This window comes from Argiope bruennichi, chromosome 10 (genome assembly GCF_947563725.1).
Source record: "Argiope bruennichi chromosome 10, qqArgBrue1.1, whole genome shotgun sequence".
In the NCBI taxonomy this organism is placed as follows: domain Eukaryota; kingdom Metazoa; phylum Arthropoda; class Arachnida; order Araneae; family Araneidae; genus Argiope; species Argiope bruennichi.
Genome location: NC_079160.1, coordinates 92,277,150 through 92,295,089, shown reverse-complemented (window position 1 = coordinate 92,295,089; position 17,940 = coordinate 92,277,150). Strand labels below are relative to the sequence as shown.

The 17,940-nt window shown below is 27.7% G+C and overlaps 1 protein-coding gene across 1 annotated transcript; it reads right to left on the bottom strand.

Annotated features, from left to right (window-relative positions):
* Nucleotides 1-205: 205 nt before the first annotated feature.
* On the bottom strand, nucleotides 206-10,447 carry LOC129988049 (gastrula zinc finger protein XlCGF26.1-like). The gene is made up of 2 exons (XM_056096146.1): nucleotides 10,368-10,447; nucleotides 206-2,267 (listed from the first exon to the last, which is right to left on the bottom strand). The coding sequence occupies exon 2, from the start codon at nucleotides 2,248-2,250 to the stop codon at nucleotides 1,000-1,002; it is 1,251 nt and encodes a 416-aa protein (XP_055952121.1). The 5' UTR covers nucleotides 2,251-2,267; nucleotides 10,368-10,447; the 3' UTR covers nucleotides 206-999.
* Nucleotides 10,448-17,940: the final 7,493 nt, after the last annotated feature.

The following is a 17,940-nucleotide window of genomic DNA, read 5'->3' as shown; positions in this document are numbered from 1 at the left end:
ATAAATACAACTTTAAATATTTCTAGAATATTTTTACTGATAATAATCAATTATATAACACATTGATATAATTATTTTTGACCATAAGTATATAGATAGAAGATAAATATTTTTATTTAGCAATATTAAACAAGTTGAAAAGAGAACATTCACAATTTTCTCAAAAGATAACAATTTTCAAGAAATGTAATTAAAATTTCTGCGAACTAATATTAAATCTGGAAGCTGAGAGTGACTGAAGAGGTTATATTTAAAACTCAATTCTCTCAAGTCACGAATTAAACACAACGGAAATAATTCTAAAATAGATCATTCAATTTTTATTATTCGGTCGATATCTTATGTATATTTTGATTACACTTTAAGCAATAGGAAAATACACTTCTTCATTTTACCGTTATTTGCTATAAACTCAAAGTCACACGACAGACGTAATATGTTATCCAACATCTAACTTTACACTGCTGTGGCGTCACATCCTTTATACACTTTATATACGTGATGTGCATTGGTTTTCAAAACTGAATTGGCTGATGCAATTGACATTTGCATGAATATGAGGTGACTCAAAAAATTCTTAATAGATGACTGCTCATGGTATCTTCTACACATTTCGACTGCTATTAGGAGCAATCCAATGCGAAAACTCACTGATTTTTGACGTTATATACCATAAAAACATTAGTTAGTTTCCTAACGTCACAGTCAAATGACAAACGTAGCCGCGTATGCCATCTAACATTTACACGCATGGAGTTTTACGCTGTGTTGTAATGCCATATTCATTAATTTTCATGCAAGATGCGCACTAGATTACAAATTTAAACTGGTCGGTGCATTTGATGCTTACCATATGAGCTCACTAAATTCTTAAACAATGACGCATTGCTGGTTGTAACTAATGCACATTTTGTTTGCTAACAGAGGAAATCTAAAGAAAATGCTTCCCCTTGTTTGATATTATCTACTAAAAAAAATCATTTCCAGCGTATCAAATTCTTAGGTAACTGACTGTGGATCTTCAGATGGCCATGGATAAACTTCCTCTCCAACTCTTCCGACGTTGTCGCTTTTCTTTTCCTCCAAAAGATTTTCCACAGAAGGCCCTGCATTCGAATGGATTCGATAATGTTCGTTTAATTTATTCTTCCGAGTGTAAGACCGATCACATATCTCACACGCAAAAGGCTTCTTTTCTGCATGGGTATAATAATGATGCTTCAGCTTACTCTTCTCAACGAAAGCTTTATTGCATACTTCACAAACAAAGCGTTTATCTTTCATATGATACCGATGATGCCGTGTCAAATTGGCTTTAACACCAAATGTTTTATCACATATAGTGCATGCGAAAGGTTTCCACTCATTATGTGAGCGGTAGTGTTTAGTCAGTTCACTCTTTTTAGTGAAAATTTGGTTGCAAACTTCACACATATAAGACTTCACATTTGTATGAGTTTGATAATGCCATTTTAGGCTATATCTCCAAGGAAACGCTTTGCCACATATATTACACACGAAAGGCTTCTCATTTGTATGAGTCCGGTAATGAATTTTCAACTGCGATCTTTCAACGAAAGCTTTGCCACACACATCACAGACGAAAGATCTATCATGACAATGACAGTAGCGGTTATGAGAGATTAACTGATACTTAAAAGAAAACGCTTTATTACAGATATCGCATATGAATGATTTCTCTCCACTATGGAGTATCAAATGTCGTTTCAGATTATGCCTTTTGGTAAAAGTCTGATTACATTGATCACACTTGAATCGCTTGTGGGTTTTAGTGTGAATTCGACAATGAACTGTTAAAGCACTCTTCTGAGAAAATCCGACGCCGCAGGTATCACAAGTATAAGGCCTATCACTACTTGAGTGCGTTCGATAATGTTCTGTAAGGCTACTTTTCTGAGTGAATTCTTCACCACACGTCTCACACACAAATGTTTTCTTATTCGCATGAGATTTGTAATGTCTAGATAAGCTTATTCTCCAAGAAAACGCTTTGCTGCACAGAATGCAGACATATGGCTTTTCTTTTGTATGCATACGATAATGCTCCACGTACCTTTGTTTTCTGGCAAAGGATTTGCTGCACACATCACACACAAATAGCTTTGGATTTTCGTGCTTTGTACTTTCATGATTTTGCTTCATTACATTTTCTTCCTCCATGTTAAGTGAAACTATATTACCGCATGTTGCGAAGAGGGCATCATTTACATTTTTTGGTACATTAGACATTCACGATTCCACATTTCCTGAAAAGGAAAGTTTTCTTTGTAATTCTATGTTTCAACCTCTTAAAAAAAGTACTCGGAATACTAACAAAACACTTTCAAAAAATATAATACATGAACTGCATGCACAAGTTTAAAAAAATTATTAACAACACTTTGCAAATAAAATTTTCCAAAAAAAAAAATGTAACACATCTTTTACTGTAACGCAGATTAAAACTATATGCATCAGTCCTTAATACATTTTATTAAAAAAAAAATGGAAAAATCAATAGAGATTTTGGCATCATACGTGGTCTTTTTTTTATAGCAAAATTACTCAGGTAGGTTCAGCCTAGCTTTCCTTTCATGTGCACACTCTAATCACCCACAAAATTATTATTTAAGAATGATAATATAATGGGGGAAGGGAAGGGTACTTGAGAATCAATGGGACAGAATCTAAAGAAATAAAAGGAAAACATTTTTGATAAAAAATATCTTTATATCTTAGCCCCCTCACAGAAATATTATTTAGTTGCAAAGTTCTAAACAAGTTTTCCCAAAATGATTTTTTTTTGTCGCATGGTTATTGGACTTGTGAGATATAATAGCAAACCGAGATTAAATCCAGAACATTTATTTCCCTCCCCCCAGGTACTGCAAAAAAATTTTCGAAAAAAAAAAATAGTGGAAGAGACAAACATGCAGTAGATTGAGAAAAGTTTATGTTACACATATAAATCATAAGTCTATGAACACGATGCCAAAAATTAAAAGTACTTATATTCATATTCGTTAAAAAAATAAATTTAAAAAGAGCCAGTAAAAGATGGACAGAAAATAAGAAGAAAATGCAAACAGTTCTCAGGAATATGCAAATAGTTCTCAGGTACATTGAATAGTACTTTTCATCAAAACGAATAAAAAGATTTTTATTTTTTATATGTTACTCATATTCAACAATTTTTTTAAAAAAATTTATTTAATTTTAAAGATCTGTCACAGTATTTTGACCAAAAATAATTACGTCGAATCGAATAAAAGTATACTTACATTGCATAAAATTTTTTCTGCATTCAAGTTTTTCACCCATATACATACCATAATTTATTTTCTTTTAGCACATATCTGTCATTAAATGTTTTGTTAAACAATTTACAGGTTTTTCATTGGTTTGAATACGATGATGTACCATTAAAATAACCTTTTTTTCTTAACGCTTTATTACAAATATCTTATTCAAAATATTTCTCGTATGCATCGCTTCGGTAATGTAACATTTACTTATAGTTTATGTGAAAAGACTTATCACTTCGCACATGATTTCAGAGATGCACGAATGTCCATACGCACACAATTAAAGAGAATTTGAAACAACATACAGCTACAAATAGTGCACATGTGGTTGTCCTTTTTCTTTTGGATAGCAGCAAGTCTAGTTAACGTTTGTTAATCTTGAAACACCTTCTCATATTAATGACACACTAAAAGTTTCCAATTTGCATGATGATGCCAAATCTTTCATAAATACAAGTTTTCTAAACTACATTATAAACAGAACGTTCTTTACAATTCCTTTCCTTCAGAAGTATTACAATGCTGACAATACATCGCTATTTTTTTACATGAGCAGAAAATATCTGCCTAAATACATTTTGTCACATTCTGCGATACATTTGCATAGTCACGTAGATATCTAAAAAATCCATTTCAAATAACTTAATTTGATATATATATCAAATGCAAGAAATTTTCCATCTACATTAGAAATATCATATTTTTCTTTCGGAAGAAGAATTGTATTGCTTATAACACATCGAACTCCTTTAGTTGCTTTGTATAGTTTACCAAATTTGAAGAATTCTCAAATTTATCTTATTCAATAACATTTTCACAGCATTTCATTGAATCTGAATTTAACACTTCCTCTTCAAAAACGTCATATAAACACTTCAGTGAATCTGTAGAATTAAATCGTTCTTCAATGGTCCTCTCACAATGTTTCACGGAATTTGAAGAATTTCGGTTTACCTATTTTTTTATAAGCTTGAGATTGCATTTCCTTAAAGCTCAACGAGGTTCTTCCCTCAAAACTCATTTTAGATATTTCGCAACGTGTTTGAAGAGAAATGAATTAATATTTTACCCATATATAGCTCTGTACTTTTTTTTTTTTTTTCCTTCGTAAAAATTTGGCATTCCAAAACCCAGAAAAACGTAAACTTTGAAACAGAAGTAAGAATTTACAATTTAAGAGAAAAAATTCTCTTAAATGGACAAAATTAAAGGAAGCTGACACTCTCTCTATCCCTCTTCCGCGGCACATTAGGTGATGTTCAGGCTGGACAGATTTAGTTTACACCAAGTCAAATCGGATTTTAAACCAGGAACATTCTGGCCTGAAATCCAAAGCATTACAAACGGGACACCGAACCTCTCCCCTATTCTGAAAAGCAGTTTATTATTTGTTTGTGTGTTTTCCAATTCTGATGCAAACTGTCTTCTTTGTTGGTCTCTGTTGTATTCTTGGTTAAATTATTTTATTGTAAACCACTTGATATCATTCATTATTATTATGCTAAATGATAGTAATTACCAAATGCCAAATTTATTTTAATTAATAAAGGAAAATAATCTTAAATATTTTTGTTTTCATTTTTACAACTTGCCTCATGTCCGAATTGTAACAGCTGACTAATTTGTAAAAAAATATTTCTGGTGCTATATAATATATGTGATGAATGAATAGTTAAGTTATAAAAATGAGTGTTATAACCATAGAATCGTGAATGCATTTAAAAATATAAACATTTGCCCAAAGAATTTTTACAGCTCCTCCCCATCTTTCTTAGTTGTGATTCGAACTTCGAAATAAGTGATGGTCGTAGCTTACAGAGGTCACATTTCTATAGACCACCGCAGAAAGTAATCAAACAAGGTGAGATTTGCGTATCGAAGTCACCAAGATAACAGTTCTCTATCTTTGTAATGAATTGGTCACTTGATATGATTACACATTGTAAAGATAGTGACACCACCCCACTATTATGATAGTCTACGACGAAGTTAAATTTGAAAGCCTTTATCATAGTTGCTCGTGTTAGTAACAAACCAAAAGTGTACTGCAGAAAATTTGGCAAGAATTGCATTATAGACCTGGTGTATGCCATGTAATAAATTTAGAGAATATTGAGCATCAGATTTCTTCCCTTCAAAATTTGAATATATTATTTCATGAAATATATAGCAAATGCTTTGAAATCAGGGCAATTATTTTAACTCACTTTATATGGTATTATGCTGAAAGATAATTGGAACTGTTAAAGAACACACAAAGCGTTAAGATGTATTTAGTATTTTCAATTAGATTCTATAAGCAGAATATCTACAGTAGATAGAGTGGATTTTTTTCCCCGTCACCTTTCCCTTCTTCTCAATGTCAACAAATTAAGATAAAATGATTTTATTTTCATACTCAAAAACTAAGAAATTATGTTCGCGGCATTTTTATAACGAAAATGATATTAAGCTACAAATATTGTACCATTTTGTCTGGAATCGTATAGACATCAGAAATCTCATGGAATGATGTAGAATTTTGATATAGACTGGATTCAATTTCTTTTGTAGTTTATTTTTAAACATACACATAAAAAAGTAAGTAAAACAAAATGGTCGTCAGTGAGAAAAAAAAAATTGTGTTCACAATGCTCGAAAAATTATTTTAGAAAAAGATATACATAAAACGAATTTTAAAATGCTACTTGTCAATATTGAATTTTCTCAGAAACAATTTAACAAGTATTCATAATTTCTTTGATCTTAAGATCAAAATCATTTAAAGAACAGCAGGCATTCTTTGGATATTCCTTTGTCCTGCTAAAAATAATCAAGTTGAAATACAAGTTAATGTGTTCTTGTTTTAAAATGCCATCTAAATGTAGCCTTTTTTTTTTTTTTTTTTTTTTTTTTTTTCTTCTCCCTCCCTGTTCTAGCGATGGTATTTTAAAACAAGAACAAATGAATTCTTCTTTTGTAAGACAAAGGGGTAAAAATAAAATAGGAAACATCTAAAGTGTTTATTATTTGAATAGCTCCCCAGAATAAGAAACAACTTGGTTAACTATAGTAATGAAAAGAGAATTTCATAATGAATTAAATTCTTTCCAAATTCAATCAAACTTTTTCAGAAAATTTTATATCAAGATATCACTTTTGCTTTTATGAAGCATATTATATTGGACTAATTTAAATTGATATAAATCAATTTATTACCATTTCTTTTCAAAATTTTAAGTAGTAATGTACTGTTTGGTAAAGACTTATTTTAGATGAAAGATACAATTTGTTTAGGTTTGTGATTTAGAAATGATCTTTAATTAAATAATAAACCTTAATTTTGATTTGTAATGCTTCGCTTCTTTATTCAATACTGAAAAAGAAATCATTTTATATAAATTTTATATTACTTCTTTCTTCTGAATTGGCTGCTCAGCATTAAATTCACTCTGGTGTATGTATATATATATATATATATATATATATATATATATATATATATATATATATATATATTGAAGAACAGTGTAATTTTTTATTTCCCTTGCAAATTTAAAAGAAGTCCCCCCTCCCCCTTTTTTTTGTTTTTAATAAATTTAAGAAAAAGAATTATATTTTTAAAAAGAAAAAAGGGGACTTCTTTTAAATTTGCAAGAGAATAAAAAATTACACTCTTCTTCATATAACTGCATTCATATTCATTATATTTTTTAACTAAAAAAAATAATTTGACATTTACGAAAAAAAAAGTTAATGCTCCACAAGCAAAGATACAATTAAAAACTAAATGTAATAAAAATGTAAAAATTTAGAGCTCAAATTAGATTTTACAAAAATATTTGTAATTTTTTTATTAAAACATCAACTTCTTTATAAGAAAAAATAGATATACTTAAGACATACTAAATATGCAAATAGATCTAAGCCCAAGCAAAAAAAAGCAAATTTCTGATAGTGCAGCAAACTGTACAATTTGAAATAAATAAGTAAAGTTTAGAGATTTCATAGTATTAAATTAAAAACTGGAACAAAAAAAAAATTTAAAAAATATTTCATTAAAAACTATGCTGATGCAAGTAGATTTAACAATTCAAACACAAAAATCAAAAGAATGCACCAAATGTGCATCCTCCATATCTCATGCAGGAAAAATTGCTATCTTAGTTTATTGCACCATGGAAGGTTTAGAAATATATCTGTTTACTATTTTTATAGTCCAAGTTCTTGAAGTCCAAGATTATTTTAAAAGTTTTATTACATGCATCTCAACATTTCAGATGTGTCATTTTACTCAGAATGAAATCCATAACATCATAAAAAGAACCTCTTTAAAATTTACAAGAATATAAATAATGCCTAAGTATAAAACATTACCTTGCGGTGATTATTAAAAAAACTTTTCGATCATAAGAATTTTTATATACTGTTTTTTTATATATAATTCCCTATTTATGAATCAAAGAAGCAAAAAATATTTAAATAGTATTATTTTCATTCATGTTCTTTCTGTCCATTTAATTATATCATGTAATAATAGGATTAAAATATCACTAATCATTTTTTACAACTTAGATGTAGATTAGATATTAGATGTAGATATTATATAATTTTTATCTGAATAAAATTGAGCACAAAATCTTTATAAATCAAATGAAGACACAAAATTATTCTGAAAATACCACACACATACACAAACACATAAAAAAATGAAATTTCTGAACCCTCAAAGTATAAAAGGCTTTAAATACAAATTTTACTTATTTCATAATCTGGATGTGAAATTTCAGTAGAATTATTCATGTTTTCCATTTCTCAATAGCAATCACTGAACCCATCACAAAGAGGAAGGGGGGGGGGGTTGAATCAATTAGGGCCAAGCAATTAAGTAAAAGACAAGGAGGAAAACAAATTCTAATTTCTTACAGGTAAAACAACTGTTCCATCCTGTAAATAAAAAAAGCTACCACATCTACACCATTTTATTTTTTAGTATAATTTTAACAATTATTATTTGTTAATCTTAAAGTAATTTCAAATAGTATGCAAAAAATTATAATCTTTTATTTGTCCCAATTGCTCTTTACGCAACATGCAAAAGGCACCAGAAAAACAAGACAATGAAATATTTACGTGCTATATAAAATATGCCATTTACTAATAATAATACTTTGATTAATGAAAAAAGTAATTAGGATCTTCTTTTAGTAATAACTAAGCTCATTAACAAAACAAAGATTGAAAAATTAAGCATTTCAGAGAAATTTTTTTGAAAATAAAAACGAACTCTAAAGTTCAAGCATTGATACATATTTCTCTAATTTACAGGTAATAAATTTTTTTTAAAAATTATGCAGTAAAAACTAGCCTTACTGCATAAGGCAAGGTATTTTATAATAAAACAGAATATGAAATTTTATAAAATCAGTTAAACACATCTTTGCATTAAAAATACCTGTTATCAAGTTCAGCATATGACCATTTTAAAGAATTTTTTCAAATGTAGAATGAGAAACTACAGAGGCTTGTATCTAAAAGTTTATTATCTTTGCTACAAGAGTATTAAAAAAATACACATAACTAAAACAAACCATTTAAATAAGACTGGATATTTAAAAAAAGGAATTAATAGCTTCTTATAGAGAGGTATTTTGTTAATGATTATGAAGGAAGTAGTAAATAAAATATATATATTCAATAAAGGAAAACTAAAATAAATACTGAAATATTACGATAAAAAAAATCTATTCAAACAGGAATTCAAGAGAAAAAAAAAAAAACTTTTAACAGAAAGTGTTTGATAAACAAATAGTGTATGTCCAGTGGAACCAAGGGTATAGATTAATGTTACTGGTATATTAAATTAAATACTGCGGTTGAAGAAATAGCCAATTATAACCTTCATGTTATAAATTTTGGAAGAAATGTTTTTTAAAAGAATATATAATTGCATTTTATACTCAGGTTTTATTACATACCACCAAAACAATACAAAAAAAATGCTGAAATATTTCTTATTGTCTGTATTAAGAAACTAAAACCATATTTTACAGTAAATCTCAGACAAAAATATTATGTCAGATTATACAGATAAACATTGTAAAATATAAAGAATGTTTAAGATTTTATATACTTTTGAGTAATTACCCTTTAGAAGATAAAGCGCTAAAGGAAAATCCTGATAACAAATTAGAAAAGCCTCTCCTTTTCTTGAATAATTAAAGTATAAGGTTTGAAGTTATGGTCAAATGGAGTTTTTTAAATTTTTTATTATTATTATTTTTATCAAGAAGATTAATTATCAAACATGGTGTAATTGAAGAAAACAAAGAAATAAGCAATTAGTACAAAGATTGTTTAACATGTAAGATGTTTTAACTTTCTTGAAAATTAAATTCCACGGGAATTGTAATTTTAATTCATTTAAAACAGAAATTATCCATAAAGAAAGGGGTAAAAAGAATTCATCACTGAGACATAAAAGTCTTCTACTTTTTTTTTTTTACAATTATTCTCTTTTATTCTTTTAGGATTATACTAAATAAAAAAAATTATGATTATTTTAAAAACAAACTTTAAAGGAAAATTTATTTTTAATGACGATACAAAAATATATAGGGATCCATAAACATAACAGACCAAGCAAATCTTCATTCTATAACATCGTTAAAAAATCATAATTTATTAATTACAAAACATTACTCCCTGTAAGATTTAAATAAATGAAAAAATAAATAACATACTGAGTGTAAGATTATTTTCTGAATGTTTCAAGCTCGACATCTACAAAAAATAACAGTGGAAATATCCATTATTCTAAGCCTTTTCAAAAGGAAAACGATAAACATTCCTTCCTTTGAAATCATTACACAGATTCAACCGAATAATTTAGACATCCTTTCGACGAAAAATAATAATGACAGATCAAAGTTAATAAGACAATACAAAAAAAAAATTGCAATATAATGCATATTTTAACATTTAATGTATAATATAGATATTATACATTATATAATATCTACAGTATATAGTACATACATTTATTTCAAACATTCGTTGAAGAAATGAAATAAAATTTCTTACCTAAATTTTAAAATAAACTACACTGTTTCGGTTAAAGGAGGTAACGCGCAAACATAAATACGGTTTTCTGTTTGTTTATTGTTTACAGGTTTATTAAATAGTTACAGCTACAGTTAGAAAATCAGTTTATAGTATTAATTAAACATTAATGCTAGAGCTATCTATGTAGCATTTAAATTCTGAGAACACGATAATTTATAAAATGGAAAGCATAATTTTTTTTTTTGCATATATTACTAAATATTTAAGAGAAATATTTTGCTTCAGGAATAATTTCTTGTTCTAATCTGTTCCCGCTTACTACTTCGACTTCCAATGAAGTGTTTTTTTCTAACGATACCACCACTTTTGTTTAGTTTGGGTATAGTGTTTCATTCCATTGCCTGTTTTCCTATGCAATATTTTATCAATGTGATTCTCAACAGTTTTTTTAAAATGTTAGCACTTTTTTGGAAAACGCTAAGCTTTTCGTTTTTTTTTTTTTTTTTTTTACCTACCCGTTTTTCTGTTTATTTTTTTAAACCTATTTTTATATTTCAAGATATTTTGAAAACATCACATTAGAAGTTTTCATCTCGTTTGCTTTGAATATTAATCTGAAATACAAACTTCTTTAAAACGAAATAATTACAATAACTATCTTTTTATCGTGATATAGAAAATTGTTATTCAATGTACTCAGAAGTCAGATGTTACTTTTTTTTATATTTTTAGTAAGAAACTAACAGATAAAATAATCGATAATTAAAGGAACACAGTGTTTCCTTTGGAAGATATAAAACTGATTTGTACTTAGCGTTTAAAGTAAAAGCCAAATGGGTACGCGATCTGTTAAATATTAATATCCATTTTAACCTTTTTTCTTGACTTTTACAGTTTCAGTATATTTTGGAGAAAAATTTTAAATACAGTCATTCTAATTGACCTTCATTCAATATTGCGCTTTCTAATACTAAAAATAAATTAATAAATAAAATTTTTTTAATTAAAAATATTTCTAAATATTTTATGCTGTTTAATATGAATTAGCAGCTATCTGTTATCATTCTTACTCTGTTTATAGAAAAAGAATTTATTTTTATTGAAGCATTCGACGAATGACACAAATATTTTACTTATTCATTTCTCTTAAAGATTTGTTTATTCTTATTTGCTTAAATGAGAAGAAGAAGAAATATATCGTTATTTCAAAATTCAAGTACCTCAATAAAAAAAAAAATTAAATGATTATTATCTGCCTTCAACAACCAGCTGTTCATCCACCATTTATGTACTCAAAATAATTGGCAAAACCAAATAATCAGTCCTCTAGCCACAATCATGGTAACGATTCCACCAATTTTTATTTTGTTTGAAAGCTAATAATGTCATTTGCTCTCAACCACAGAACCTTTTCAAGAGAATTTTCAAAAACACTGAATTTCTTTAAGAAATTCTTTGACTTTGTGAGGAAAAACTCTTTGATAGAGTTTTCTATCAAAATCGCTTAATAAAATATCTGGTGTACTGATTACACCATTATTTCATATTAAAATTTGTGACTCTAAGATTGTTCATCGTCATCTATCCCTTGAACCTCTATTTTCGAAAGATATTACAAGATGAAACTTCGATAAAACCACAAATATCAACAACTGGACTGATTTCGTCAATTTTCGTCGCCAATTAATTTCGAGACTTTTCAAGCATTGCTAACCAATCAGAAAGGTTTGTCATTGTTAAGTAATCATAATTTAAAATTGAATTTTTTTTAAATCTTGATAAGACATATTTTATTAAAAATGGTCGACGTGATTATATTAATACGATTAATATGGTCTCCGAAAGAGGGTGGTATTGGTAAAATTAATTAAGTTGTGTAAGTCCACTGTACCTATATAAATTAAATTTTATCACTATAAAAATATAATAAAAGAATAATTCGAAAATAAAATAAAAAATAAACATGTTATTTTAAATTATACTTGTAAAATAATGGCAAAGATTCTGAAAGGTAAATAATATTATAATAAAGTTGCCACTAGTTAATTCGGCGACGAAAATTGACGAAATTACTTCAATAATTGTGGTTGAGAGCTCTTTCAAAATTTTTAAAAATATCTCTTGAAATAGAGATATATGGGTCATGAATATTTATATGAAATAAAAAAAAGTTTGAAATCGGTTCTGTAATCATGGCTGGAGAGTTATGTTGCGGATTTCTCCCATAGAAAATGTACGGTAAAGTTGTGATTTTTCGATTTCTCTCGATAATCAGAGTGCAGAAACTTTAGATGATATATCTAGAAAATATGAATTTAAAAAATGGACAAATAGGGCTTATGATTGCGCGATATGTTCAACGGATTTTCTTATTACTTTAAATATATAGATACAGTTGATATATGATTGAATGCTCTTAATGCACATTTCATTAGAGCACACGAATGAATGAAGAGAATGAAGCTCAGTATTTGTGTTCAACAATAGTATTGTTGTTCCTTATGGTTAAATTTTCGTTTATAAGTGATTCATTTTCTTATTACATTTTTATTCATCCTTATAAGAAGCATAATGAAAGTATTATAAGCATAAAAAATGAAGTTCTGACTTATATTCATATTTCAAACCTCACCGAGTTCGAGAAATATATTTTTGGCATTATGTTTGTCTGTCTTTGAAAATGAAAATTAAAAATGATTTGAGGTAGATGGATAAAATTTGTTATATGGATTTGCCATCAAATTTATAGATTTCTATCCAATTTTGAACAAATAACCTTTCACAGAAAGTTTGTATGGCTGTTCGAGTGCAAGTGAACTCTGTAGTTACAAAAAGGCAAAGAGCTAGGTTGATACAATTTGATACACAAGTTTAGCATTTAAAATACAAATTCTTGTTAAATTTTGAGTCAAATCTGTCAAAGGGTTATATGTCTGTACTTTTACGTGCATGTACCGCAATACATCATAAATACATACTAAAATCAATAAAATTCAGCACATTATTTTGTGACTACAACTATAATGCTTTGTCAACTATTGATTTCAATCGAACGGGTACAAAGAATCCAAAATATTTTTTCCCCGATAGGTTCAATAAAAATGCTAGATTCAAGCCAAAGACATATATTTCGACACTATCGTTCACCAATGTCATGCAATGGTAAACGATAGACGGTTTTATAATTCGCGGTCTTACCCAAGGCCAGCAATTGTATGCGGAGGAAAGGGATAAGACTTATTAGAAAGTATGCGAGAAAGTTTTTGAGAGACCACTCCAGTGTTTAACATTAGCAAGTAAACATAATGTTAAAAGAAAACAGATGGAAACGATGTTGTAAAATTCGACTCATTTCACGTAAAAAGAAAAGTTTAAATACTCTCAATAAAAAAAAAAAAAAAAAAAAAAAAAAGGAATAAATTTTCTTTTCGTATTTACTCATAACTTTGAATCCTTCATTAGACATTCTATTTCTTTATTTTTAATAAAGAATGATTCTGCATATATTAAGAAATGAATAGGAATTTTCAACATCTTTATTACCAGTAATACCAATATTTCAATGAGAAAAAGTTTAAATACCATCTTTTAGTATGCAATTAATCTTCTAGAATGTAAACGAAAATATTTAAAAAATTCTTATATATGTAGTTTTTTATATGCATAATCTTCAAATGTCTTTTTAATAATTTTATTTGAAACCATCTCACAATTAACTCATCAATTATTTCGATAATTGCGTGAAGCAGGTGTATGTTTCAAAAGCTGCCTTCGTTTAAAAATTTTTTGTATGAAATATTGTTATTTTGACATTTTATTAAATTTCTCAATACATGTCCAGTCAGTAGGCAAATTTTTAATTGGGGATTTAAAGTAGTGAAGACAAATCAAAAATTTAAATAAAAATATTGGTTACTGAAATTTTAATAAAAAAACTTTCTATATGAAACAAGTTGATTTAAATAATAGCATAAGAAAATGCATATATAAGGCAATTGTAAAGGAAAAAAAAATTCTAAAACAATATTTTAAAATCTGCTATACTTCCATACCACTTACAAATTAATAAGATTCAGAATCAAATTTATATAATATGCTGAGAATTGAATCATATTTACATTAAAAACTGTTCACGTACTGGCGGAAAAATATGTCTTTTTTTATATCTTAAACTTCTCTATTTTATACACATGAACTAAGCTAGTAATTGGGTATTTATACAATTTTTAGTTTTTATTTCCAGATCAATTAAAAAATAACATATATCATGGTAAAAGTGATTTGATATGGTGACGATTCATTTGTTCCTCTTAAAATCCCTCCATTTTTAAATTTTGAAACTTCTTTGCCTCAATCTTTTTTCCAATGTTCTGATATAAAGATCGTGAGTTGTCTTTTTGTGATTATTATTTTTCCCCTGATATATTTTGAATACTGATATTTTATTTCTTTTAATTTTCTAACAGCTCGGAATATTGTTTATTCAGCGGGAAAAAGACAATTAAAATATAATGCTCCATTAAGTGGAGTAGAACGGTTAAATTTGATTCTAAATGCATAATTTTCTTTTTTGCACACCTTCAAGAAATAAGGGCTTTGTTCCGAATTTTTTTAAGGTTCTTTCGTACCTTGCTATGTATTACTCAAAAAAACTGTTTGATAGTTTCTGTTCCTTATACGAACATTTAATTTAATTTCTTTTTTTTTTCTTTCAATATTTTCTATCAGCGAGAAAAATCAACTGATTTGAAATGAAAAAAGTTAATTTGATTTCCTCGATTATAAGTCAAACAATATAAAAGAAATCAAAAAGTTATCTTCGGAAAAATTCCGAAGCTCTTTCGCTTTTGAGCTTTTATCTGAAATTATAATATTTATGAGACATTACTAGGTAGAAATTATTGAGAAATTTCATAAATAATTGTTTGAATTAAATGTAATTAAAATATTTTTCTTTAGTTACTCCAAATACGCTTGAGTTATTTTCACTCTCAAATATATATATATATATATATATATAACTTACTTATATATATAAGATTAATTAGAATTTCAATTAAAACTTGCAAAAATTAATAAATAAATCAATAAGCATAACAGTTAGACGAGATTTTAAAAAAAAGAAAATTAATTCAAAAACACGTATTTTAAAAATTAGCAGTTATTACAAAACAGTAATTAAAAAATAACTGAAAAATTCATTAAAATTGGCTGATTCGAAACTGATGGTGATTCAATTTATGAAAAACTGAAAGTTTAAAAGTGAGTAGAACAAATGAAAATAATTTTTTTTAAGTTAAAAATTGTATTAAAATTTCATTGTTAATAATTAACTGTTTAAAAAATAATTCAGATGAAATTTTTTAATCCTAATTTAATATAACAAATAATTTTCATAAATATAATGAGTAAATGGAAAGAAATACATTGAACGGAACGATTATATAATAAACCTTCAACATAAACAATACATTTCAAATCTAATACATTGAAAGATTTTATTTCAACGCATTAGATATGAAATTGTAATGTGTGTTTTAAGTTATATATGTGTGTAAAGAATGCAAATTATTAATTTATAAATTTGTGTACATGAATATGTAAAATAAAACAGATATCTTCACATATAAAGAAAAACACCATCTTTGTGTATTTATGTGGATAAACAGTAGACAAAAGGCTTATCAAAATGCAAATATTTCATTTGATTTGTATAACTAAATTTAACTTTGACAATTTATAATTAGTTAATAAAATAATTCAGTTACTATATTTCCAATCTGAAGTATGCGAATTCTTTGATAAATTTGAATAGACAAAAGAGTAATGGGAAATGAAGCTTATAATATACATAAAGTTAAAAGAAATATAAATAAATTCAATGAACACAAGAGGAAGATATGATCATAAAAGTTGATCACGGATATTCTACATAAGGCTTGATTAAACACTGCATAACCTTCAGCATAGATAAGCATCTAATCCTATCTATTCCACATAAGCAACGATCATTTTCTAAACCCAATAATATAATTTCTGGTTCGTTTGTTCAGGCTTAAAATTTCCAGTTGTAATTCTACGACTTTATTGCTCTTTCGAAAAAGAGAAATCGCAAAATCTGAGATAATGTAGCTATGTTAGGGTCCTGTTTTGCACCAGCAAAAAGGCAGTTTATTAATAAATTTAAAAAATAAAATAACTCATAATGTTGAATTACGTTAGACGACGAGGACATCACCTGAGCTGGCGTCCCTCTTTCCAAACTTCTGTGTCACGTCGGCTAGTATGGTAATAAATCAGTCCATATAGTCTGAGAAACTGTTACGCCAATAGGGTGGTAAAGGCACGCTCTCACGATGTATGAATTAGCGAGCAATAGATTCAGATATAGGATAGGCATTTAATGAATTCGGATTTCCAGCTTGGAGCTTTCAGATTTCGAAATTGAGACCTTATTACTGGATCACCGCTGCTCTGCTAAATAAAAAATACCGCAAAATATTATTTATTTACCTAAAGTTCTTGAAGATCTATTTCGATGTTACTAATGGTTATTTTACGACGGATTTCGCTGTTCTGGAATATATTTAGGCAAACACCTGATTTTTTAAGCAGACAGCTCATAAGGGACTCTTCAACTTTGAAAAACTTCGAGGTCTTATTTTTTTTCCCCCTTTTTGCAATATTTTCAGGATAATCCACTCTTCAACAATATATCTATAAAATTTGATTTCTCTAGATCAAACAGTAAGGCCTAAAGAGCACCATTATCAATAAATAGTCGCCTTTGGCAATCAGTTAATTCACCTGGGAAATCGGTTATAATTCATTTAAACTATCAGATATAACTTCAAGTCCATGATTTCATCAAATAATCAGATGTAAAAACCGTGTTACTTTAATTGTCTTTCATACGTTCTGCTCATTATGTATTTGAACATTTCTAAAGGTGATCAGTCCCATGACATCATAACGCTATTAAAAACATATGTGTGAGGTTCATCTCTCTTCTAACTTCCGTGATAGTGCAATTTAACTTTTTTTTTTTATTTATCTTGTAAATTACACAGATTTAAAATAGAATCTTCCTTATATAGCTTTCAACAGCGGAAGAAAATCACGTCACTAAATATTGGATGAAACAATAAAAACGGTTGAATCTCAAGAGAACAATGTTGGAATTAAGTAAAATGTTTATGTTTAAAAAATTTCCAAAATTAAAAAAAAAATTGCGTAATTATTAAATTAGTACCATTAAAAAGACTTTTAAAATAAATAAAATCGCTCCGAAATGCACATTTTCACCCTCTAAGGTATATCAGTGATAAATTTGGCATCTGAGAGTAGGTCAAACGGTCTCGTGATTTTAACGAATCTTCATGTTTTAGATTTCCTCGAGTTCGTAAAACACATTTTTGGAAAATGTCCGTCTGTGACAAAGATAACTCAAAATGGCTTTGAGCTACACCGTTCAAATTTGGTATACGGTCTTTTCACTAAATTTGAAAATTTATATCAAATTTTGAGTAAAATCTGTTCAAAGGAAGTCCGCCTATTCGGTTATAAGACAACACGATAACTGCAAAATGGA

Bases quoted from the DNA above. Each gene is read 5' to 3' on its own strand.
- LOC129988049 (XM_056096146.1), bottom strand. From the start codon at position 2,250: ATGTCTAATGTACCAAAAAATGTAAATGATGCCCTCTTCGCAACATGC.